This window comes from Phyllobates terribilis, unplaced genomic scaffold (genome assembly GCF_046119375.1).
Source record: "Phyllobates terribilis strain yellow unplaced genomic scaffold, ASM4611937v1 Scaffold_11__3_contigs__length_659146591, whole genome shotgun sequence".
Lineage (NCBI taxonomy): Eukaryota > Metazoa > Chordata > Amphibia > Anura > Dendrobatidae > Phyllobates > Phyllobates terribilis.
The window spans coordinates 201,589,746-201,616,025 of NW_027362771.1; the positions used below are offsets into that span (position 1 = coordinate 201,589,746).

Genomic DNA, 26,280 nt, shown 5'->3' on the forward strand with positions numbered 1-26,280 from the left:
TCTGTGCGAGGCTTTATACCTGCTGGCAATCTTGGTGAGCTGACATCCCTTCCCTACTCCCTTCTGTATATATAATGAGATTAAAAAGCTTATACTCCCCTCCTGTGCCAGCGCTGTTCACTTGCGGTTGTATGACACGTGATCCAGGCGACCAATCAGCGCTGGCATCACTGTCCCCGCCTTGGACAAATTGACCATGAAGAGGAAATCAGAGAGCAGCTGCAGCCCAGCCTTCCTCTTCATGGTCAATTTGACAGAAGGTGGGGTCAGTGACGCCAGTGCTGATTGGGCGCCAGGCTCACATGTCACATCAACCGCATTGGAGCCCCGGGACTTCACCACTGTAATGGCGCTGACATGGGAGATGAGTATAGGTGTTTTTATTTTATCGGGGCCAAACAGATCAAGAAGGGGTTGTCCTGGCAATGGACAACCCCTTTACGGATATTTGCAGACCTGGACATCACATAAAATAAGAGTAAGGTATCTATTAGCTGGTTATTGTCAGGGGCTTAGTGTTCGGACTTGGCATTCGTTTCTGGGAATACCTTCCTCTAAGGGCTTGTGCAGATGACTGTATTTTCTGTCACAGTGCCATCTGACAAAATATCCCAATGTTATTCTATGGGGCCATGCACAATTCACATGTCCCATTTTTTTCCTCACACTCGGCCATGCAAGTCAATGAGTCCATGGAAAACATCGGACTGCACTTGGATGACATCATGGACTTTCAGAATGGAGAAGATGGAGGAATTTTTATTTTCCATCTTGTCCTGATCCAAGAGAACACACTATGATCACACTCAGATAGTGACTGAATAGCAGGTCTGTATTGCTATTCGTATGCCTGCACACCTGAAGCAACCACCGTGACTCTGCAGATCAATTGCATAGACACAACAACATGGCTATGGCCTCTGGTCTCCTTTTTGTAAAAATGAAATGCACAACAATTGACATTATATTTACCGTATATGTTATTATTGGACAGTGATGGCCTGAAAATGTTGAACACTCCATAGGTTGTAATTCTCACTGTGAGAAGTATGAGATCCTATTCATTAGTACGTCCTCTGACAATATTCTTGTATTTCCATATTTCTCCAGGCGGTGTTTCTGAATTCTTTCCCAGCCGTATACTCGGAGCTGCTGAAGCTGTTTGATGTTCGGGAAGTCGCAAACTTGGTGCATGACACTCTGGGCAGCCTGCCAACAATCATGCATGCGGATGACTCCCTGCAGGAGATTAAACTTCAGTGCATTGCGAAGACAGTGGAGAGTGAGCTCTACAGCAATCCTGGTAAGGGGAGCGATACATAGTCACTAAGTTAACTTTTGCTGCCAGGGCACTTTTCTTATTATTGGCAAACACAAATAAAAAACTGAGCAAAAATAAGAAGAAATTAATGCTATCTCAATATTTTGCCAACTGTTAGGCTGTGTTCCTACTGGGCTTTATTTTTACACCTCATAGACTGACCTGCAGTGCGTGTCTCAATTCCTCAACATGGCAATTTCTCTTTTGAGTACGGTGTTTTATGTGTAGATTTTTCCATAGAATTGCATTACATGCCGAAAATCCACATGTAAAAAACGCATATGCATTTTTAGTGTGTTTCCGCTGAGACAAAAGCCACAGCGTCAAAAATGCAATAAAAACGCATGTAAAAAAACGCAGTCAAAAACACAATGAAAAAAACACAAGCAACATCAAAAACTCACCAAGCACTCACCCTGGGAATGTAGCCTAAGGCTGAGTGCAGGTGGGAAACTCTGTGCAGCATGTATACATAGGGGAAAGCTGTGCTGTTGTCTTCCTGCTGGATATATTGATATATGAATCAGGCAAAAGAGAAGAAGAAGAAGAAACCTCTACAGAGATAAAACCTGTCACAGCCTCTTCTCAGTGTGTCCATTGTGGGCTCTGTGTCTATGCAGAAGCAGTTATGTCCTCCTCTTGCAGATTAACTCTTTAGAATCAAATGTGTCCTCTGACTTTATCAGGGCTTCATAATAGGCAAAGATGTCGTATCACATAGCTAATGTGTAATAATATTTTGTAAGAAGTAAAGTCTTAGCTCCTAGAAGTAGAGGTGAGGAAAGTTTTTGCCTCATTTGAGTTTATCTAGTTCACTGACCATTGGGATGCATTGGTGAAATATTGCACCATGTTTGTTCTTATCTTTTGGCAAATATATGTGAATTGATTCTCCTATTATATTCTATGGACCAGTGTACCGAGGAAATGGCAAACAAGCAAATTGATGAATTCACCCCAAAGCCTGCAAATCTGAGCGCTTCAATTACCATTTAGAATCACATCCTTTCCCCTTCAGTCTGGTGATAAAAGCATCTCACCAGATTTTGAGCTCACTTTATTGAAATAAAGTTAAACTTCCATTGTTGTATGGGTCGGTTCACACGAGCATATAAAAAAAAATCTGGACTTTCATCCAGAAAAGTGGGACGATTTTTTTCCCCCACTTGTCATCCATGTGCTGTCCTTATGCAATGCATTTTTTTAAAGTAGCAGCATATAATCATTTACAGGACCATTTACAGTTTCCTATGTTACAGAATCGTAATGTATCCATAAAAAACGACGTTGTACTGTGGCATTTGATTTTTTTCACGTGCCCATAGACTTGAATGCGTGAGTCTCATCCGATTTACAGAAGAAACTAGTGCATGCTGAGATTCTTTTTTAAACACAAACTGTGGGTCACTGAAAAAAATCACTCATCTGCACTGCCCCATTGAATATGGTCCAAGTCCTCCTTAAATAGTAATATATGACACTCTGGAAATGTGAGAAGGTGCACGAGTAGGGTTCCAATCCGTAATAGCTAATGCATGTACGTCTCGGCACTCAGAGGAAGTCTGTAGAAAATATGAATCTTATGCACAGTCCAATGATCCAGAATAATATAGCAACATTTTGGTCCTAAAACTGCACCTTCATCAGTAAGGGGTGGATGTGCTGAGTAAGATGATCACTATGGGAAGTTCGACAGCTGTCGCTGTGAGGAGGGCGCTACTGCCATAGCATTCTGGATCATTGGATTCTGGATACAATTCATCTATTCTACACACTTCCTCTAAGTACCGAGTTCTACATCTATTGGTCCAAGTGCTGTCCGTTTTTTACACATGCAGCACTCATACCAAAAATATGTTTGTGTGAATGAGCCCTAATATGGAGGGAAATTATCTGATATCCCAATGAAATGTATTTGAGAAATGTCTTATTTCATCTTCATTCGCTACTTTTTCCTTGTGTGTGTGTGTATGTGTGTGTGTGTGTGTGTGTATGTATATGTGTGTGTATATATATATATATATATATATATGTGTGTATATATATATATATATATATATATATATATATATATATATATATATATATATATATATATATATATATACTCGAGAATAAGCCGATCTGAATATAAGCTGAGGCACCTAATTTTACCACAAAAAAATGGGAAAACGTATTGACTCGAGTTTAAGCCTAGAGTGGGAAATGCAGCAGCTACTGGTAAATTTCCCCAATCCTGGTATGCATGGCACCCTCATCCTCAATCCTGGTATTCATGGCCCCCTCATCCCCAATCCTGGTATGTATGGCCCCCTCATCACCAATCCTGGTATGCATGACCCACCTATCCTGGTATGCATGGCCCCCTCATCCCCAATCCTGGTATGCATGGCCCCCTCATCCCCAATCCTGGTATGCATGGCCCCCTCATCCCCAATCCTGGTATGCATGGCCCCCTCATCCCCAATCCTGGTATGCATGGCCCCCTCATCCCCAATTCTGGTATGCATGCATGGCCCCCTCATCTCCAATTCTGGTATGCATGCATGGCCCCCTCATCCCCAATTCTGGTGTGCATGCTTGGCCCCCTCATCCCCAATTCTGGTATGCATGCATGCATGGCCCCCTCATCCCCAATTCTGGTATGCATGCATGGCCCCCTCATCCCCAATTCTTGTATGCATGCATGGCCCCCTCATCCCCAATTCTGGTATGTATGCATGGCCCCCTCATCCCCAATCCTGGTATGCATGGCCCCCTCATCCCCAATCCTGGTATGCATGGCCTCCCATCACTGCACACATGAAAATAATAAACACTTCTACTCGCCTTCCTTCCCTCTGCTCCAGCGCTGCATCCTGTTCTGCCAGCAGCTGATGTCGGCATCTTGGCAGCGCATGACATCACTGCCATGTGCCCTCAGACGCTGAGGTGAGCTGCGGGGATATTCACTCATAGTCCGGGTGTAGAGAAGAGTGAATATTAATTTTCTTTAATAGCGTGCAGTGTCAGCAGCGGTTCAGCAATCCTATTAAATAAAATTAATATTTACTCTTCTCCACACCCATGGGCGTGGAGAAGAGTGAATATTAATTTCCTTTAGCAGTGGGCACACGTGGTAGCTGCACCAGCCTTGGCAGCTACCTGTGACCTGCGCTTCCGCCACCACAACCCCCCCTCCACAGCCAGAATGTAAATATATACTCGAGTATAAGCCAATGGGGGCTTTTTCAGCATAAAATATGTGCTGAAAAAGTCGGCTTATACACGAGTATATATGGTAAAATATAATTAAATATATGATCAGATTTACATTACATTGTTTAGAGTGACATTTGTAGAATCCCAATAGCAGACAGTCTTGTATTGGGTTCTTTGACTCCTTATTGTAATTAAGACTTGTGAAGACAAAATCAGGATTGTATCCACAGTGGAGACCTATAACCTTATCTGTACTCTCTTCAAAGAAACATGACACCATGCAGTGTGAGCCAAGTCTTTTCTTTTTGACACATGTTCTGTCTTGTTGCTTTTGATGTGATGATTTTTTTAAGTTATTCCTAAGAGAGTACATAATGATTTAGTGTTTGCTAAAAATGTACATTGTTGATCCATCTCATTATCATGTACTTTCAGATTTTGAATTTTAGATTCATTTATGTTGCAGATTATTTTCATTTAAAGGGTTAGTCCATTTCTGCTTTTCATGATTGAGGTTGGTGACCGGGACCTAGATGCAGTTATTCCAGAGGTGGGGGTTATGAAAACTGCTGAGTGCAGCTGATGTATGTGCAAGTCCCATAGCAGCGTATGGAAGTTTCCCCAACAGCGTAGCTCAGGACTGATAAGCAGACATTCCCATTTCATCCATGATAGACGGAGATGACAATAACCCTTTAATGATATGTATTTTTGTTGTTTCTTGCTCGGCAGGAAGATTTTGGTCTATAAGCTTTAACAGCTTTATTTAGTCAACCCCAAAAGAGAGTTGCTTTTCAATTAAATAAAATCATTAATTACCTAGATACTTTGGTGTATGCACTGAGGTGTATTGAAAACCTTAATTTCAAAGCAAAATTAACTTTGATTCCGTCATCCTTATAGCAATTGGCATCAAGATAATAAAGTGGGGGAACAAAATCTGAAAATGTCCTAACAAAAAAAAACCTCAATGAAGACTGATGCAATAAAGACAAATCAACGATAAGAAATCAGTAATAATAAAGTATAACCAACAGTAATAATAAATACTTATTGACGATAAGAGCATAGTAATAATAAAGACTAATCAACAATAAGAAACCAATAAAGACATACCAACAATAAGAAAACAGTAACAATAAAGACTAACCAACAATAAGAAATCAGTAAAAATAGAGACTACAGTAAAATAAACAGCTCAGCCAAAGCAATAAAAGGAACTTTAAAAATTCCCAAAACATATAAAAAAGGCAGTGGTATTTACCAGGCAAGGTCTCAAGAAAAAAGCAGAAACAAGATGCAGCAGACCCCCTTACTAAAGGCGGTAACACAGGTTCAAAATACTGATGAAACAACCACTCTCAGCCTACCAATCCATGGAGGGGGTTATTGCCTAGCATTAGAACTGCAAACAGATGAAAATTTCAATAGGGCACAAGTCACACATACATGTAGCACAGTGCCTAGCCAGCAACCTATTACACACCCATACTATTCGATTAGGTGGGCTGCCCTGCACCCTATCAGTGCATCACAGAGGTGCAAGCCCCTAGTTTACAAGGTCACCATTGATGGGCCTGGCTGCACCCTTTTAATAAGGTGGTCTGCTGCATCCTGTTTGTTCATTTTCATTGAAAATAAAGACTAACCAACAATAAGATGATAGTAATTTTGATCAAATGTTTGATCCTTAAAGTATTTTGTTTCCAGACCTATAATTGTAGGATAACATGACAGTCTTATCAGATTAAATAGTAACTACACTGTTTTTTTTAACCTAGAAATATATGTTGGATGCAATTTTTGTAGTACGGTTAATTACCCTATTTTGCTGCCTTCATCCAAAAATAGGTGCTAAACTGTGCTTTAGCAAGTGCGTAGATCTTTGCTGTATATCAAGAGTATAATAGAAAAGGGAATCCTAAATAGAAAAAATATATTTAAACATATTTTATATTTCACACTAGTTGTAATTAAGAACCAGTGTGGTTCAAAACATGTCACCTATGTATATTTTTTGGTTCCCTCTTTTTTTACTCCACCGGTTTTTATGTTCTTTCATGATGGATTTTTTAAAGATTTTTATTAAATGTGAAGTTTTAATATATTTTTTCTGTTTGGGATTGCTGATTTTTTTTTCCTTTTCTATTGCACCCCACCCAGTAACCAGCTGGGAATCTATCATCCATGCATCCATCTGTGAATTTGTGGATCCATGAGCTGCACTAGACCATGGGAGAGCTGAGAAGTATCCATGTGGGGGTGAAAGCAGTCATCACAGTGTGCACCCTGTCTCTTTGTATATAGTACCCCCAGTGAGAGGAGTGTAGGAGCAGAGTTTGCATAGTGCTCTCACTCTGACTGCGGCGCTTGTCAACAGGGCCACGGACTGCATGTCTGCTTTCCCTACAAGTGCTCCAAGTTCCTCGCTCCTGCATAGCGCTCTTACTGTGGCTGGTAAAGTCCCATTGAGAGCACTCTGCAGGAGAGAGAGTCTTGTAGTGCTTTTGGGGAAAGTAAACATGCAGTCTCAAAAGTAGTGTGTTCTCTTCTATACAAGTGTGTATCGAGAAGAATCTGCTACAGTCCCAGCCCTGCTGTGCAGACCCAACTCCTGCACTCCTGTCACTGTGACTGCTATGTACAAGGAGGCTGCGTGCACACTGCGAAGACTGCTCTTCCCCGCACTCATAGTTGACAGAGCACTACTCCAGATGTTGAACAGGGATCTATGCACTTGGTAAAGTTTCTGCATGAAGGCAGCAAAATAGGGTAATTAACCCCATTATGATATGTGCACAAGTTGCATTTTAAACATTGGCTCCACTGCTGTTTTTTTTTTAAAGGCAAAACCGCTTCAAGAGAATGCCAGCATTCGTTTTCCTGAAGAGGTTTCACCGGTGTCTTTTACTCTATACTTTCAAGTATAGAGAGCAGGTGACTTCCGCCAGAATGGACAGGTCGCTTCTTTTGACCACTTCAGTGTTTCTGAACTCCAAAGCAATGAAAAGATATGACATAAGATGAAAATGTGCACCGCAATGTAGGTTTGACATTGCTGTGCATTATGTTCATTTCATGGGGAGCTTTTGTGGCATTTTTTCAGGCAGAATCTTCCTGAAAAAGACGCTATGTGTACATACTCTTACAAAATACTTCCAAATTACATTTTTAGTTTAAAAAAGTCTAATAAAGTTAAAGTTTAGTTATTCTTTAGTTGTTGTAAAAATGGTTTCATGTGATTTTGAAATCCTTAAATCTCTGATTTCAGCAGGTGATGTAGGAAGCTGGTCACATTGTAGTTTCTGACCTGTCTGAGTAAGCCCCGCTTGTTAAGTACTTGAAGTGACCTGATTATAATAACGTGCAATGTGTTGTCATTTCAGAGTCCCGGTTTATTCTCCTCCCTGTCGTCCTCCACCACCTCCACATGCATCTGCAGGAGCAGAGAGATCTTGTAATGTGCGCACGTATCCTTAGCAACATGTTTTGTCTTAGCAAGAAAAACAGCTCTGTAAGTAATTGGAAGATGCTTATTATATACATTAACATACAGCATGCTGAACAGTAATCCGGAGCACACTGTAAATCATTTCCACAGTGATCTATATATAGGAGAAGTATCCAGCAGGTGCTTGGCATACAGCTGGAAGGCCAGCATTCTTGCCTCTCTGTTAGAATAATTATCATGCTTTATTGCCAGGCCTCATCTCTAATTACTAATGACAAATTAACTTGCAGGACTTGGAGAATTTTTGATTAAATACGGTGTCTTATCTATTTCTTGTGACACGATTAATGTCACTTACCAGTGGTAATGGCTACTATCACCTATGGGGAACAAGAAGACGCGCAAAGTAAAATCAGTTGATTCCCACTTTAAAGCAAAATTGTCCTTTTGAAAAGTGTGGTGTTGGTGCACTCCTAAGCCAATGCAAGTTAAAGGGGGCTTCTATCTGGAGTTTGTCTCCGGAAAACAAACAGCGCTGGGACCATAATGCATCAGCAAAGCAGGGTTTCTGCCACTGCTCTCGGTGTCTATTATACCCTGCAACTCTGATGCCAAGTCACCTGCACTGCAGGAAATCATTGAGCTCAATGGCTCGTGTGGTCGACTTGGGCCTCTGAGCTCAGTTATTGGCCGCAGAGCTGGCGACGTGACGTCTGGGCCGCAGAGCTGGCGACTTGACGTCTGGGCCGCAGAGCTGGCGACGTGACGTCTGTGTCGCAGAGCTGGCGACGTGATGACTGCGCTGCAGACAATAGGAGCCACTCTGAGCAGCAGCATAGACACGGCTCTAGAACCAGGGAGGGTGAGGAAAGCACAATTTATTTATTTTTTTAAACAGCCAAGAGACAGAGGTTTATCAAAACAGGAAAATCTCTTTAAACTACTTCTGGTACACATACTAGTCTCATATGTTTTGGAGCTGTCCTGATTCTGATGCTCTGCTACTTGCTATCCACATTTTTTTAGTGACTGGCTACTTGGCATTCTGCCAGCATCACAGTTTTTGGAACTTTCTTTCCCTCATTTTCCACCATGCACTAACCAGTGGATTTCCTTCTCTGAACTGAAAGTATTCATCTGTTATGCCTATATGACGTTTGACTGATAGAAGAGCGGGAACAGAGAGACAAAAGACCCTCCTTCACTTATTGGTATCCATTTCAGTGTCTTTGCTGCCAGAAATAGATTCCACTTTTCAACAGGCAGTGGAAAGTAAGCTAGTGAGAGGCTGAGTTCACACGATGCGTATTTAATGCGTTTCCGCGGCGTTTTTGCAGTTGCGTAAACGCCACGGAAACGCATGAAAAACACATGGTAGAAGGGCAGCAATGTTCCCCAATTGAAATCCGCATGTGCTGTGCCCATGATGCGGATTTTTCCGCAGCGTAAACGCTGCGCTCAAAAATCCGCAGCATGTCAATTAATTTTGCGTAAACGCGGCGTTTTCGCCGCCATTGACTTGCATTAGAACGCGCCAATTCCGCAAGACTGCATCTGTACTTGCGTTATTGGCGCGTTCTAATGTGCGGATGGTACCCGAGTGTGGAGAAGATGAGACTCTCCTCCACACCCAGGTACCATTAAAAAAGCTGTAAAACAAGAATAAAATAAAAAATATATATATACTTACCATCTGTCGGCCCGCGCAGCGCTCCTGCTTGGTTCCCGGCACTTGTAGTGAGTTGAAGGACCTGCGCTGACGTCAGAGTCATGTGACGGGTCACGTGACGCCGATGTCGGCAGGTCTTTCAATTCAAAGTTGCCGGCAGCCGGGAGAACGGAGTGAGCAGGACAGCGCGGGCCATCGGAGGTAAGTATATACACTCTCTCGGGTCACACTATATAAATCCATGCTGTTTGCATGGATTTATATAGTGTGACCTAGTTGTCAAGCACTTTCCAGGTGATGCTAAAATCGCCTGGAAAGCGCTTGTCAATCTGCATGCGGAAACGCATGTGGATCCGCATGTATTCTGCAGGAAAAACGCATGCACAATCTGCATGCGTTTTTTCTGCCAGGGGGATGCAGAAATGATGCAGAAATTTTCTGCTTCATTTCTGCATCGTGTGCACATACCCAGAAGTAGTGACCTTTTTCCTGATTAAATACATTGGTGAATGTACACAGAGCCTAACCTGAATACATTGTAAGGGCTCGCTCTCATCTGCATAAAAAAAAATCGCTCTGATGTTGATTCTGAAAAGTAGACAGAGTGTCTTGAGATTTTTCTCAATTAGCATCCATGTGACATCCGTATGACATGCGTATACAATGCGTTTTTAACATCAGCTTTTAAATATTGTCATTCTCTGTCATTTAAAGCTAGTTTTCAAACTAATAAAGCAATCGTATGTACAGATCTAGATAGGTAGATGTCAGTGAGATATATTATCAGTGCTTTGCGTATGTAGTTTTCTGTACTTGTATTTAGCTAATTAATTAAAAAACTGTCTTGGGGTCCCCCTTATTTTTAATAACCAGCTAAGGGAAAGCAGACAGATGTGAGCTGGTCTTAGAAGTCTGGGAAGGGACCAACAACCATGGTGCTTCCCAGCCTATTAATATCAGCTCACAGCTGTTTTCTTTGCCTTTACTGGTTATTAAAAATGGGGGACCAGAAAAAAAAAATGATGTGAGGTTCCCTCTATTTTTAATAACAAGCAAAGGCTAAGCAGACAGCTGTGGGCTGATATTAATAGGCTGGGAAGGGAAAGTGCGAGAACCTGGCTGCTGTGACACCCTCTGCGTCTGATTTATACGCAGATGGGAACGAGCCCTAAGAGTGTAACTTACCTTCCTGGCCTTGCACTCCCAGATCTTGCTGCTCAGCCAAACGAAGAGCATTGGTGCTAATGTATAGCTGAAAGAATAGGAGATTTTGAAACGTTACCAGCTTTACATGGTATTGGTGTCATTTAGAGCCTCCACACCTGTAGGGCTATGTACATTTAATGCATGCGCTCAAATAATGCCATCCATCACCAAAAGTCCATTGTAAAAAAAAAAGTGCATAATTTTGCCCTACACTTTTTTTTTTGTGAAAACTTTTGTTTGAAATATCACAGTCTGCTACGATGGTAACAAAGATATCCAATAAACTATGTATTTGGCTGCACACTTTTACATTCCAGGTTTTAGATATTCTTTCCAACTGTAAGGTTTGTGTAACTGCTTAACCAAAGACTATTAGACTAGACCCACAAGGACTATAGATATTAGGTCCGCAAACACTGTAAAGTTTTCTTAACCTCTGCTTGGAGCATAATTATGTTTCCTAGGGCATAACTTCTGGGCGCCCTGAAGGCAGCAATAAAGAAGTCTGTTACATGTCATTATAAAAGTCCTCGCATCTCATCTGTCACAACACACAAACAGGTGTAACGATATAGTAGACCTCTGTGTACCATCAGAATAACAACTGTTCTGGTGCCTGTGGCTCTTATGCACAGAGTAAAATATGAGTGGGAAAAACTTATAGCACTTTAAAATCATACGTATTCTTTATGCTGGTTATTTCAAGCATTTGGTATCAAACTTACCTGATTTCGTGCAAATTTTGTTTCTAGAATAATAGATAACCCCATAACAACCTATGAAATATTTTCATCATAGGTCAATAAGCAACGTATTTATTTATTTTACTCACTTATATAGCGCCATTAATTCCACAGCGCTTTACAGACATTATTGGCACTGTCCCTATTGGGGCTCACAATCTACATTCCCTATCAGTATGTGTCTGAAGCCGGCTCATGGTCTGAGCTTGCTTCAGACCAGGCAGATGCCGGCTGTGTTACATAGCCTGCATCTACCTGTAACTTCAGCGGCCAGAGCTTGCTCTGATCGCTGTAGTTTAACCACTTAAGTGCCGCTGTCTATCTCTAAGAGTGGCATTTAAACGATGTCTGTGCCAGGGCACATGCAACAGCGTCTATTACGGGAAACTAATGGGCTACCGTGGAGGCCGGGGGCCTGTTGAAAGCCCCCGTTACCTCAATGTTGGTCATAGGCTGAACTCCATAGGAGAACCATGGTATTGCTACATATTGCAATATAGTTGTAATGAAGTATATAGTAAAAGCAATTGAGCGATCTCAAGTTCAAATCTCCTAAGACTAAAAATTAAGGTGTAAATAAAAAAAAAATGTTTTAAATATATAAGAAAAATATAGAAAAAAAAAAGTAAAAATTAAAATCCCCCGTGTAAATAAAGAAATGAAAAGCAACATATTTGGTATCATCGTTTCCAAAAAGCCCCATATATTATGATATCAAATTACTTAAACCATATATTAAATGCAGAAAAAAATAAAAAGTTAAACCGCCAGAATTGCATCTTTTTGGTATCTGTACTTCCCACAAAAAAAATACAATTAAAAGTGATCAAAGCATCTTAATGTACTTCAAAAAGGTATCAAAAGTCCTTGCCCAGCATTATCGTCATAAAGATAAAATAGTTATGGGTCTCAAAACAATGGCGACGAGAATAACATTTTTATTTTATTTTACAAATTCCAGATTTTTTTTCACCACTAAAATAAAAAAAGAAAAATATTGGGCTGGTATGATATAGCTGTATTTGCACTGACCTTGATAATCATTTTGCCAGGTCATTTTCACCTCACACTGATCAAAGCCCAAAAACCAATGGCATAAGCAAACAATTTTGCTGCACCTGGATTTTTTTTTCCTGTTCTTCAGTTTATTATATGGTAAAAGGAATAGTGTCATTCAAAACTGCAGCTCATCACGCAAAAAAACAAGACCTCATAAGGCTATGTCAACAGAAAAATAAAAAAAGTTATGGGTTTTGGAACAATGCTAGGGAAAAAAAGGGCAAAAATATTCCTGGGCCGTTAAAAGGTTAACTATATTTTTGTTACGATTTTTGTAGAAAACTTAACGTGTAATCTTCTCTTCTAATTAATAGTATAAGTTTCTGTACCTTAAAATTGTGGTACTGTAATAAAGACACTGTTCATTAGGTTCTAAAATATGGTCCGAGTGTTCACTTTCATGTATATCACTACATTAAGATTGAGGGGCCTATTTATTAAGACTGACATTTCATACAATGGACTTAATGAAGGGCTCACTGGAGCATGGATGCAAATTGAATGAAAATTAATCAATTCAGCACACTTTCTCACTGGCGTGCGAATCGTTGCACCTCGTCAGAAAGGCTACTCTAGTCCGTGACCAGAGTAGCATTTCTGCTGTAAAAAGTTTTGAAATTTTTCCTGAATTTGATCAGTCCTGCCCTGGCAGCTCCCCAAGAGCCACCCATTTTGGCAGAGCTACTTCAAACCATCATGAAAATGCCAAGAGTCACAACATTTTTTTGCAATTCCACCAAAAATTTAGTGACTTTTCAAAGCATTTTTGTGCCAGTTTTGTTTGCTCTCATGATGCCTTGCAATGTTTTTCTGAAAATAGAATAGACTACTGTCAGGTATTCCACAGAGATGACACCGGGGAGATCACACAATATCTCACCATTGCTGTCACTCTGTCAGGATTTCATCAGGGATCCGCGAGCACACGATCCCGACTACTCACTACGTAGGTATCTGCAAGCAACCAGTGAGCGTATGGCGTCACACCTTCGGTTTCCAACGCATGGCATATGTGTATACGCCCTCCGTACGGTCACTGTCAGCTTCACGATAACCCAATTATTATTATTCTCTGCCACCATCGGCCAGTTTTGAAATATAATATAGGCCTGGTCAGACGCCTGCGTTCTAGTAGCATATATGGCTTCGAGGGAGGGAACGATTACAGGACAAAAGAAACAGTACTATTAAATTTTATATTTAATCCCAAAGGGAGGCAGTGTTTAGTAAAAATATATACAAGATTTTACAAATGAGACATTACAATACATATGCAGTTACACAAAATAATGAGGATTAAAAAAGAAACTTACTCTATACAGTTCGCAGGGACGAATCAGCATAGGTGGAGGAGGGGCTCCCCGATTTGATTTGAGCGTTATCGAACGCGATCCGTTGCTTATAGTATCTATTACCCCTGGCAAAGAATGCTCATCTATCCTCCGTGGACTCTTTTATGCCTAAGGGAAGATCTACCCACACACCCCCTGTGCTGACATCACGGGGCTGGACTCTAGCCTGCACATTTTATTTAAGATATCTAGTTTTTGGGATAACTTATTGCTGGTTGATCCCAGAAGCCCAAATGTGATACCATATTTTCTATTAGAATTTTACCTTCATTTAGAGACCACACATGGTGTAGCTGTGATATGTTATTCTGGTGCTCTTACGCTACAGCTCCTCGGGAGGGCTTGCAGCTACGAAAAAATAAGCATCTTGTTCCTTGGCTGACCCTGCCACTAAAAATATAGGTCCCATTATTTTCAGAAATATGTAACTTGAGCTATTCCATATTTCGCATTGGTGCCGGATGTCCTGGGAACTTGTGGCTGGGAATTGTTCTGATTATTGAGTGCGTTTGAATTTAACGAGCTGCCTCCTCCTCTCTGTGTCAGAGGAAAACACACTCGCCTGCTAAATGGGTCTGTAGCACCTAATGTGCCAGCATTTGCTTCCAAGGCCCTTCTCAGGTGTGTGTTAATTTGCATAGAGGCCACTTTAGATTGTCATCTCTTCTTTTGTGACAAATGGTGGATAAGGGAGGGGTGATAGGGAATGAGGGGTTTGGAAGAAATTGTTAATATTTTCCTAATATCTCCATGACAACTACTAACAGATTTATCCTTTGTGTTGTATTTTTGCTGGAATGCTCACCTTGCCACTTAGATACTCATTAATATGGCTGTCCCTGAAATCCCAAATATATATTGTTTCATTCTGTTGAATACGTAACAAGTTTTAAATTGAGATTGTTAAAAAACAAAAGTCAAAAACAACTTCTGGATGTAAACGTTGCTGTGATATATTTGTTCTAGCACCATCTGCTGTTCTTTTCTTTCCCTCTCATTGTGCTTGGTGCTGGAGGACCTATAGTCAGCAGCTCAGTCCCAATGCTGAGATCCTCCAGTACAGGGATTCCCCTTATTGTCCAGGCCAGCCAGTAAGAATCCGCACACTACAGCCAACTTCTTCATGCCAGCACTGAATACATTAGGTGGACGTTCTGAGCGGGAATATAAAGAACAGCAGGGGTCAGCATAACAAGTATCTAACAACAAGATTTAGTCTTGGAAGGAAGCATTTATTAATTAATTATTACAATTATTAAAAGGTCATGTGATCGGTCATAGAAGTGTAATCTTTAATTGTGGGAAAATCCATATAGCAAATACATTTTCAGCAAGCCAAAACCATATAAAAGATTTCTATGATATACAGGCATAAAATACATATCTAGAAATCTGTCTTTCTCCAAGAGTGGTGTACCTTGTGATTGCTTTTAGATATACTGTACATCTTGTTAGTATTTCTGGGAGTAGAATAGAAAATGTTCTTACTTTGGTAGCTTTCATTAAAATGTCTTCTATAATTGGTCATTTTTAGGAAAAGTCTGCCATGAAGGAAATTGATGTGATCGTGAACAGCTTGCTGGACATATTATTAAGAACTATTTTAGAGATTACAAGTAGACCTCAGCCTTCAGGCTCCGCAATGAGACTTCAGTTTCAGGACGTAACTGTAAGTATTTTGTCTTGGCATGCAGATGAGTTACTGCTATTACCGCTTTTATTCCCGCTGTATAAACCATTAACACAAATAAAACTTACATGTATGTCCTGATGGGATGTAACGTGCTACATCAGGACGTACATGAAGGTGATTTGGATGCTGTGTGCACAGGAGTTGTGCCCGTTTCATACTGGCTGTAATGTATAGCTGAATTCCTGTTGCATCTACTGGGACCAGAGCAAGCTCTGATTCCCGCACTATTAACCTTCAGATGCCCCTATCAATAAAGAGAGCGGCATTTAAGGCGTTTGTCAGAGAGAAAAAGCACCCTTGGCCAGCCCATCAGTTTCCTACCCCCCTTATGCATTCGAGGGGTGCAGATAGGCCTCCAGCTGTCACACCATCCTAACAATGGCCTGTTTATCAGCTCCACATCAAAGCCTCTTTCCCGTGGTGTCTCAGGTTACCTTCCAGTGTAACACTGACCGGCTGAAATAATACACTGCACTACTCAAGTAGTGCAGTGTGTTATCTATGCTATCAAAGGATCGCTCTTGTGGGACTTACTAATTATGTAAAAAATAATAATGTTAACTTTTCCCAAATAATAGGTAGTTTAACATGAAAAATCAAACATCCAAAACCTATCTATTTGGTATCAGAAGCAAATATACAGCATCTGCTGCTTGTTCAACTGCACAGGGTCCTGTGAGGGAGGAGGGTCAGTCGCACTGTTTCCCACATGTTTATCTGTCAGGAAGCTGCTATGTTTGGTCTGTCTTCTCCTCTCCTCTGACTTAAGATGTTGGGGGTGTACATCTCTCTGTACTCAGTAGATAATTTTACCTATAATTAATTTATTATTTGCTTTTCTTAATGTGTGGTCTTCCCCGGAATTAAAACCTGTAAACTATATCATGGCAGACAGCACATTTAGCACTAAACCATAGGCTGAACTGCTATACACAGGAGAATCTTCTCTGCCTTTGGCTGGCGTCACACGCTGTCAATCCTGTCAAAGTTTGATCTCAGTGTCACCTTGGTGTTATCCAATTCTCTCGTATGAGAGAATCGCAGCATAGGTGTGGGGAAGAAGGAGAACTTAATTTCTCCATCTTCTCTATTCTCGGTGTCCGCGATACTGACTGCACTCGGATGTCATCCGAGTGCAGTCCGATGTTTCACATGCACTCATAAACTTGTATGTGTGCGCGTGATTCAATCATTGGATGCACCCGCAGCATGCTGCAATTGTTTTCTCATGCCGAATTGGCACAGATACATCTCTATATACCTGTATATTAGGGATAAACTAAAAGTTAGTTATTTTTTTTCCTAAAAAATAATAAAAATGAATTCCAATAATGACTATTTATACCCTTTTTAAAAAACGACGACACAAATAAGTACCGTAAATGACATATTTGGTAAATGTGCTTGTAATGGATTAGTATGTATGTACTTTTTATATGTTTGCATAATGTGCATATGCATGTAAATGTGCATCTGTATATGCAGGTGGGGCCTGTCGGAGGGGGACGCCCAGAAAGAAGTTCTACACAGGGGCCCTTCACTGTCATTGTTCGTCCCTGTTTGGTATGGCCTCATTTCTAACACCTTTGTACTGTAAAACGTATTTCATTATTTATCTCGTACGGTGAATGCTGTAAAAAAAAATCAAAAATAAAGTTAAAAAAATGCCAGAAATTGTATTTTTTGTTCATACTCCTGACAAAAAATTCTATAAAAAATTATCAAAAAGTGTATGTTTCGCTACAATTAAAAACTACAAGTTGTCTCACATTAAATAAGCCCTAACATGACATTGTACTTGTTTTTTTTTGTATTTGCAAAAGTAGTAAAACCTATTAAAGTTGGTATTATCATTGTGTCGACTTGCAGAATAAGATTAATATGTCAATTATGCTGAATGGATATTCATTCCACTTCCCAAAAACTGTGGTAAAAAGTGCTAAAAATGTTTTATATACCAAATGATAGTATCATCGAAAACTAAAGCCTGTTGTACAAAAATAAAACCCTATTGTATAGCTCAGTTGACAAAAAATGTAAAATGTATGGTTCTCAAAATATGATGACTCCCCCTTTTTTGGTGTATTTCAATGAATATTATAGAATTAAAAAAAAAATAGTTTGTCACTGTATCATGATAGGCATAAATTTTATATTTTTCTGTAAACTGAGCTAATTAAAAAAAACAAATAAAAATATATGAATGTTATATTGCTTTAATCATCCTGACCCAGAGAATAAAGTTAACTTGTAGCACATCATTAGTGTAAAATTTAAAAAGACAAAAAAAATCCTGTTTTTTTTTTTTTCCATTTCAATAGAGCGTTAATAATAATTAGCTAACCTCAAAATGATACCTCAGACAAATACAATTCACTAACAAGCCCTCATAAGGCTTCATCGATGAGAAATGCAAGAATTATGGTCCAGAAGTGCAACAATGAAAATATGGGGGGATGGGGGGGAGTTTGGTCATTAAAGTCAAATTAGGCCTAGTCTTTAAGGGGTTAAACATGTAGAACACATCATACCATTATAAATTACCCCCCCCCCAAAAAAAAATATAAATAAGTATATATATATATATATATATTTATAATATATAATATACATTTGATTTATATATAATATATATATGTATATATTTTTTTACTGGATGGTTCTAATGGATGCCATCCTGCAGTCATCGTTCACCCATAGACACCCCGGTTAAATAATAAAAAGTTTTTGCTGGATGACTGGCAGATGCCTTTTGAGGATGCCATTAATAGACTGCAATATAATGTATACATTTAACAAACCATTTTTTTTTTACTATTTGCGCAGGTTTGCATTACCTTAGTATCTCTACAAAGTTTATAATTTTATAGAGTGTAAGAAAAGTTAATAGCAAACACATTTGCATTAGCTGTGTTTTGTTACATAGGCTTTTCTCAAGCTGTGTACAGTTGTCTTATGTTATGTGTGATTTAGGACCGCTATGACTTAATAAGAGAACAATGATGACATTTCAGACTTCTACTTTAGTTCTATATATTGAAACAAGAATCACAGGCTTTTTTTTTACAACCCATGGTATGGTTTCATTTTACAGGAGACATACATCCTTTCAGGGTGGCAATTCAGTAGCCAAAGATATATAAGATATATCTAAAATGAGTCATGTATCAGTGTTGTAGCTGGGATCCAAGCTGTTAAAATTCCCCCACCATTCTCACCAGCCAGTGTGAAGGAGGAGAGGGAGCATTGGGGGAGCTGACCACTGCAGGAACAGGAGGGAGATCTATGATGTGAGATCCTCCTCCTGTCCCTGTGATGAATATAGCCATTATGGGGCGTTAAAGGGTTAAAGTGACTACCTCCTTTAATTACAGCTGCTTCACTTGTTCTGGACTTTTTTTTTCCCTGTTTTCTTTGCCCCTCTGTTCTAAAGTCATTCGCCCCTGAGAAATAGAGTGCCCAACTTGTAAATTTTCCCTTTAATCAACTGAGCATAAACTTATCTGTGGGCATTTGCTTTTGTTTCCCTATGTGATGCAAACCAATCATAACACTTCCACATCATAGAGGGGAAAAAGCAAATACCCACAGAGAAGGTCACAGTTGCGGCCTGGCTCATCATGTTGTCCTAAGATGACATTTGGCTCACTCAGAGTTGTGACCTTCTCTGTAAGCATTTGCTTTTTTTTTTCTTTTTTTTTTAGGGATGGATATATTTCATGCTCTAGAAGGGCAAAAAGCCTAACGGTAATATCTATGCGACTCTAAGCTGTCATTCTGCTTCCTGCAGCACAGTCCTGGGGTGCCTTAGTTACCATGAAAACCAGAGCGCTAACAAAGGCCCACAGGTTTGCCATAGGTATAAGCCTTGTAGACCATGCCAGAGACATGGTCTAATAGATTGCTCGTCCGTGTAACACGAACAGGCAATAATGCTTTAGAATATTAAGTATTACCAAGAATTATGTATGTGATGAAAGCATCAAGTTCCCCTTTGGCATGGTCAATAAAATGTTATTTACCCCAAAACACTACCAAAATAACTTACATTTATCCAGCAAAAAAACAATACCCCATTCAGATGTGTCATCTGCCTATGAAAATATGGGCAGGTTCCATGATCACTGGTAGCGTAAAGGCTCTTGGAAGCCACATGGCTACCCCCTCCTTCAAATTAAATTCAGTGAAATCTGCAGTTGCAAATCCAAATGGCCCCCTCCCTTCTGAACTCCACAGCATACCTAATCCTCAATGAGCGTCCACATGTATGGACATGATGTAGTGGGAAGTACCCCCTTAACAATTTACGGGGTGCGTGTCTTCAGAAGCACAAACTAGGCAAAATGTGTTGGGCACTAAGTTGGCATATTTACTCTGCAACATCCACTTCATGCTTTTTTTTCAGGCAAACACCTAGGAAGGTAAAATAGTCACTGCACCAGTAGATAAATTCATTAAAGGTTTAATTTGCCAAATAGTATCACTTTTTGAGTTTTATGCTTTTCTGGCACCATAGGGGCTCCTCAAATGGTCTACTTTCTAAGTTCTTGCATGTGGCAAAATAGTAGATTCTAATGGCGCATGGGGTATCACCACATTCAGGAAAAAATGTGTAACAAATTTTGTGTCTATTTTCACGTATTACCCTTGTGAAAATGAAAAATGTGCAGCAAATATAACACTTTAGTGATAAAAATATAATTTTTTATTTCTTTTTATGTCCCATTTGTTATAAAATTCTGAGGCACCTGTGAGTTCAAAATACTCACTACGTAGAGTTTTTCAGCACTGTTGCTGATCTGACACTTCAGGGGCTTTGCTAATGGTGCCCACAATGTACTCATACAAAATCTACCATCCAAAAGCCAAATGGTGCACCTTCCTTCCCGAGCCCTGTCTTGCTCAAACAGTAGTGTACATCCACATATGAGGTATTGCTGTATTGATTTTAAAGAACATAAATTATGGGGGCCATTTTCTCCTATTACCCCTTGGAAGAATTAAATGTTTGTGGCTAAAGTAACTTTTTAGCGAGGAAAAAAAAAAGGTTTCATTTTTTAACTGAATTCCCTGTGGGTTACATGTGAGGGTTTGCTTTGTGGCACCCCAGGGGCTCTGCAAATGAGACATGGCATCTGCAATCTATTCCAACCAAATGTGCACTCTAGAATCAAACAGTTTAGTTTAAAAAAAAAAAAGCCCCCCCCCCAAAAAAAAAAAAAAATTAAACTTTTTGTTTCAATCAGAAAAATATTTTTCTCCTTTTTAAAAATAGCTAGCAAAGATACCTATAGGGCACCACTATACTCGTAACAACCCTATTATCCCTGATGTTGGGTTTGTCGTCTTCTTCTCTATATAAGAATGTTCAGAATTGCAAAAACTCAAAACTGGTTTTCAAAATGTATATATATTTTTTGTGATGTCAGATCTTATGAAGAGCATCTGGTTGCTGATTCTCAGCTATATACTTGGCAGCGCGGCCGCAGCTTTGCTGAGTGTTCAGTATTTGTCATGTCCTTCCCCACAGAGCCAATTAAATGTCAGTAAGATCTAACAATATGTCCTCGTCATTCTGTGACATGCATGAGCTTAGTGCAAGCGACATCACTGTTCTCCCATTATAGCTTCTCATCTGTAAATACAAGGAGCCGTTTTAATATTTCGATAAATGCAGAATATTCGAGGGTCTATATATAAAGTTTTATTTTGCTTTTTAAGGTTTTCATCTGTGATTGGAATTTTGTTTTCTGTTCCATTATAAAAACACAAGAATGAAACGTCATGCTGGGCACAGATTAGCTGCTGACGGAAGCATGCAGTGCTCGACAAACCCCACTAACTATTATGGGGTCTTAAATCTTACTAGAAAAAAATAGCGCACCATCCTGTGATCTCATTGTTGGGTTAAAAAATAACAATCTGTGAAACAGATGTGAACAGAGTCTAAATGACTTATACTTTTATAAATGAACTTCTTTGTATGATATTTGTGTTCTTATATTGTTTCAGGGTGAATTTGTTGCATCTTTGCTGTCCCTGTTGCGACAAATGACGGACAGACATTACCAACAACTTCTAGAAAGCTTCAACACAAAGGATGAACTTCGAGTAAGTCATTAACACGTGGTTTTCTCTTATTTGTCAATATTACGTTGCTTAAATTATATATCTAGTAGAATTATTATGTATTTTTCTGAGTTTCAAATGTAAACCAGTGATTACTATTTGAGGTGTCGCGTGTAGAAAACAGGATATCCTGTTAGGGCATGCTGAGTTAAAAGGTATTTTCAAGTTAAGTTAACCCATATCCACCCGATAGGGGAAAGCTTCCTGACTGCTGGGACCCCCCCTCTGATGCCAAGAACTGGGGGTTCTGACCAGATGATGGTCGATTATCCGACTGCTAAAGACCAGCCAAGTGAGGTGTTCAGTTATCTACAGTGGTCTTATTAAGACAGAATGGAGAATAGCGTGTATGATCGACCCCCACTCCATTTACATAGGGTTCTTCAGAGCTACCTTTCTCTGAATCGGTGGGAGTCCCCAGCAGTCAGACTTCAGAGATTGGTAATTATGATCGATAATCACTCCATTCACATGGGCCCCAGCAGTCAGACCCCAGCGTTTAGGAAATTATGTTCTATGCCATGGATAGGGGACAACTTCCAAACTTGAGGATACATTTTAATACAAGAAACCACCTAGCTCTGCCCTCTATCCATTAGCTGGAATATTGATTGAAGAAAGTATCTCTCTTTTCTGGAGGACCAGACGGAGCCTGTACATTTCACCGATAGACCGTTAATTTCAGTGGCTTTTAGGTAATGCTTCATTTATCTAGTGCTTACAGGTGTCTCTACAGATTACTAGTATTCTCAGTGATGGTGGCTACAATGTCTAACATAAGAAAACAAGTGCGAGTAAGCGGAACTTTCTGTATAAGAGGAATTCATTGTGACATTAATTTACATAAGAAACATAATTCAGGCCATAGTGCTGTAATCCTCCCATCGTGCCCTTCTGGTCTGAGCACTAATGAAAAGGGAACGTTCTTACTTCCTTACTTGGATTTATAATAGCCATATCCCACTAGTGAGCCAGTCCTCGGTGCCTACCATTTAGATTCTGTGCTACACATCAAAGGACGTCCTATCTCAGGCCTCGTATATGAAGATGGCGTTCATCAAAAATAAATCAAGTCTGCAGCATAAAATATTGGAGAATAATTTCCACAGAGGTCTTTTAAGTGGCCGCATGAATAGTGAGCTTTTTGTTGAGTACTTTATTATTTAGTACTTAGCTAATGAAGGACACATTTTCATTTATAATTAACTACGAAGTCATAAGTCTTTTCAGAAACCCATGTAATTCAATTAGGCAGTACATTTTGAAGTTTTTACTTTTATGATTAAGTAATTTAAAATTGCAGCATTTGAAATAAATTCCTAAAATTCTCATCATCGGAGCATAATCCTTATGTAAGAGAGACTTTTTATTTTGCCATGTTCAGAATGAGGACGCATCATAGTGTGTCATCCAAGTATCGCCGAATGCTAAATGTACACCAACAATTATCGATAGAGAAAAATAGAAAATCAAATAATATATCTAAACAGGTATACTGTTCTTGTAAAGTGATGCCATAGCACTAGGTAGGATAAGCTATTTATGATTAGGGGGTCTGATTTATGGGTGTTACTGAGAATGAAGTTGTAGCACAGCAGTAGAAGAGCTGCATTTACATTACTGTTTTCCCTGCACTGCCGTGTCTCACCCGACCACTGTGCAGGAAGCTGGATTCCAGCTAAATAGTAGGGAGAAACGAGCAATGTAACGCAGTGCTAAAGCAGCGGTGCTCAGGATTGGTGGGGATCCCATTGGTCAGCCACTGACTTGCCATCATTTTTTAAAATAGGTAAACCCATTACCCTACTATATTTCAATGAGACAGTGAGGAGCGATTTAGAACAATATACGATATGCAGAAATATTTTATATACATTCAACCTTGTTAGCATAAGGAAAAACTCATAAAATCCATTCAAGGGGAGCTTGAAGTAACCTCATAGTGACCCTATACTCAGTCTGGTCTGTCTCTTGTGGTAGTGTTCTAAATTCTGATTTCAAAATAATACCATGTAATGCTTTCAAAACGTGTATCTAAGTGCAAGTTCCAACAATAAATTTTAATAGTCAGATTAGGGATGGCATTTGTAGAAAAAAAGGTGGGGTTGTACGTCTTGATCCAAATGGGTTGAAATTAGCACTTTATTTAAAATTCATAGAAGAGTGGTGAAAGGATACTGATCATCACGCGTTTCAAACGATATATGTGTCCTTAATCATGATTTGAGAACGCACAGCATTGAAACGCGTTGATGATCAGTATCCTTTCTCAACCCTTCTCTGAACTTTAAATGTTTGAAATAAAATGCTAATTTAAACCCATTTGGATTAAGCTGGAGAGCACCACCTCTATTTTCAATCTATCTTCGTTGGAAACACTGGTGAGCTGGTGATTTCCGGTTTCACCTTTTATATGACATTTGTAAACGATGTCTCGTGTCTCTGCTAATAACAGATGTCAGGAATGAAAGAAAGATTGGGCATGTTGAGTTTCAACTTGCCCGATCCTTTTGTGGGCAAGGAAGATAAGCTGCCACCAAAGTTGTGTGACAGAGAATCTTCCCAATCTTCTGTTTGAGAACAGATTAATGGTTGTCCAGGCCTAGAGTGCATGTGTATGAGTTGGTCAGAAAGAATAGTTGTCAGATGAGCGATCTGCTGACAGCTATGTAAAGTGTATGGCTACCTCTACTTTCTTGTGCGTCTTGTATTCCAAGCTTTGGTTGAGCTGGTTTCCTAATAATTTGCAATATGAAAACTCTCCAGTCTGTTTTCTGTTGATTAGGCTTTGAGAGATATTAATGTGTGTGGACCTTTTTGTTCCTCATAAATGGCACACAAAGATTTAAAAAAATATATATTTTTATTGTATTTTAACATGTGTGATTTTTATTTACAGGACTTTTTGTTGCAAATTTTTACTGTGTTTCGAATTCTTATAAGACCGGAAATGTTTCCTAAAGATTGGACTGTTATGCGCTTTGTTGCCAACAAGTAAGTAGCTACAGTGTTGTTTTTTTGCTAAGTGTAACCACAAATGGTTAAAAGATTAACTAGAATGTGCATATTTTATGTAATTTAAGTATGTACAGTTAAGTACACGGGGACCAAATGTCGATGTTGTTTTCATGTGTATGAAAATAGATCTAGCAGTAACATAAAGGATTGCCTACTTTGGTGATCTAACATTGGGCTGACTGTCTGCTAATATCTATTTTGGAGGGTGTGACGGATCAGGCATATTGGATTTCCACATACCTTAGCCATTGTTCTCCTAGAAGATATGATGATCAACAGTCTGTGGTAGAGACCCATCTCCCACCTAGTTAGAATAAAATATCTACACTTATTAAGTCTAAATGTCCATTCTTTTTAGTGTGAAAAATGTAGCAGCGTTTCGAATGACAGACTTGTTCATTATAGCCATTATTAGAACAAATCACAGCAAAGGAAAGCATACTATCGTTAAAGTTTTATCTGTAGTGTAACATTTTTTGTGATCTTTTTCATATTTTTCCAGTTTTACACAAATGTAAAATTAAATTCCATTGTTTACTTTTTGTATTTTTTTTACTGCTGTTTCTACTGACTCACTTGAAAAATATTTTTCATATTGAGATCATGTTTTAAAGCGGAGTTCATTCTGCAAACCTGGATAACCTTTGTGACCTTTTCTGTAAGGCATTTCCATTCCAAAAAAATATTTTCATCCTCGAAAGACAAAATGTCAACCGTAAACACTAATATAACACATTCTCTCTAAGAGGAACAGCAAGCCAAGTCCCCTGCCAGGTTGCTTGCTGTGTCTTTTAACCTTATGGTTTTAAAATGGCATTCCATTTGTGAAAAAAAATAAAAATAATAAAAAAAAAAAAAAAAAAAAAATATATATATATATATATATATATATATATATATATATATATATATATATATATATATATATATATATATATATATATATATATATATATATATACACAAAAAACTAGTGTCAATGTCCAACCAATGAAAGGGAGTGTGTGATTAGAAAATGACCTAGTGTTTAAATCATGTACATTTATTTTTATGAAATATTTAGTTAATTTTTATTTTTCATATAATCTATTTTAAAGCAAAATTGGAAATGTTGCAATTTTCACACTTGCTTCTACTAGGGCTATCTTACACTCCGGTTGAAAATTTACATGTACATTAGCAGCAATAGACTGACTTCGACCTTCTGTTTTGTACTAAAGCATCTAATGAGTGTGTGCAAATGTCATTGTGATGCCAGGGGAGAGCTGGGACATCAGCTATTGTGAATGATGGATCCTGTGTTATTAGCCATATATGGAGGTGTTACCTGTCATTGTAATCTGCCTGTGCTGATAGTGAGACTGCTGAAAACTCTGTCTGAAGCAACAGGTTGTATGAGTCTAAAATAACCCCAGTGGTCCATGCAATAATTGCAATA

The 26,280-nt window shown here is 39.1% G+C and overlaps 1 protein-coding gene across 5 annotated transcripts in view; it reads left to right on the forward strand.

The window, feature by feature from the left end:
- The window catches only part of DOCK4 (dedicator of cytokinesis 4), a 378,644-nt gene that overhangs the window by 218,218 nt on the left and 134,146 nt on the right, over positions 1-26,280 (forward strand). For 3 of the 5 annotated variants that reach the window (XM_073651961.1, XM_073651958.1, XM_073651957.1), the window contains exons 23-28: positions 1,111-1,303; positions 7,909-8,036; positions 15,537-15,671; positions 17,181-17,258; positions 21,708-21,806; positions 24,724-24,818. In XM_073651961.1, the coding sequence (XP_073508062.1) occupies positions 1,111-1,303; positions 7,909-8,036; positions 15,537-15,671; positions 17,181-17,258; positions 21,708-21,806; positions 24,724-24,818 (728 nt within the window). The remainder of the gene's footprint in view (positions 1-1,110; positions 1,304-7,908; positions 8,037-15,536; positions 15,672-17,180; positions 17,259-21,707; positions 21,807-24,723; positions 24,819-26,280) is intronic. The other 2 variants (XM_073651959.1, XM_073651960.1) reach the window with 1 other exon arrangement.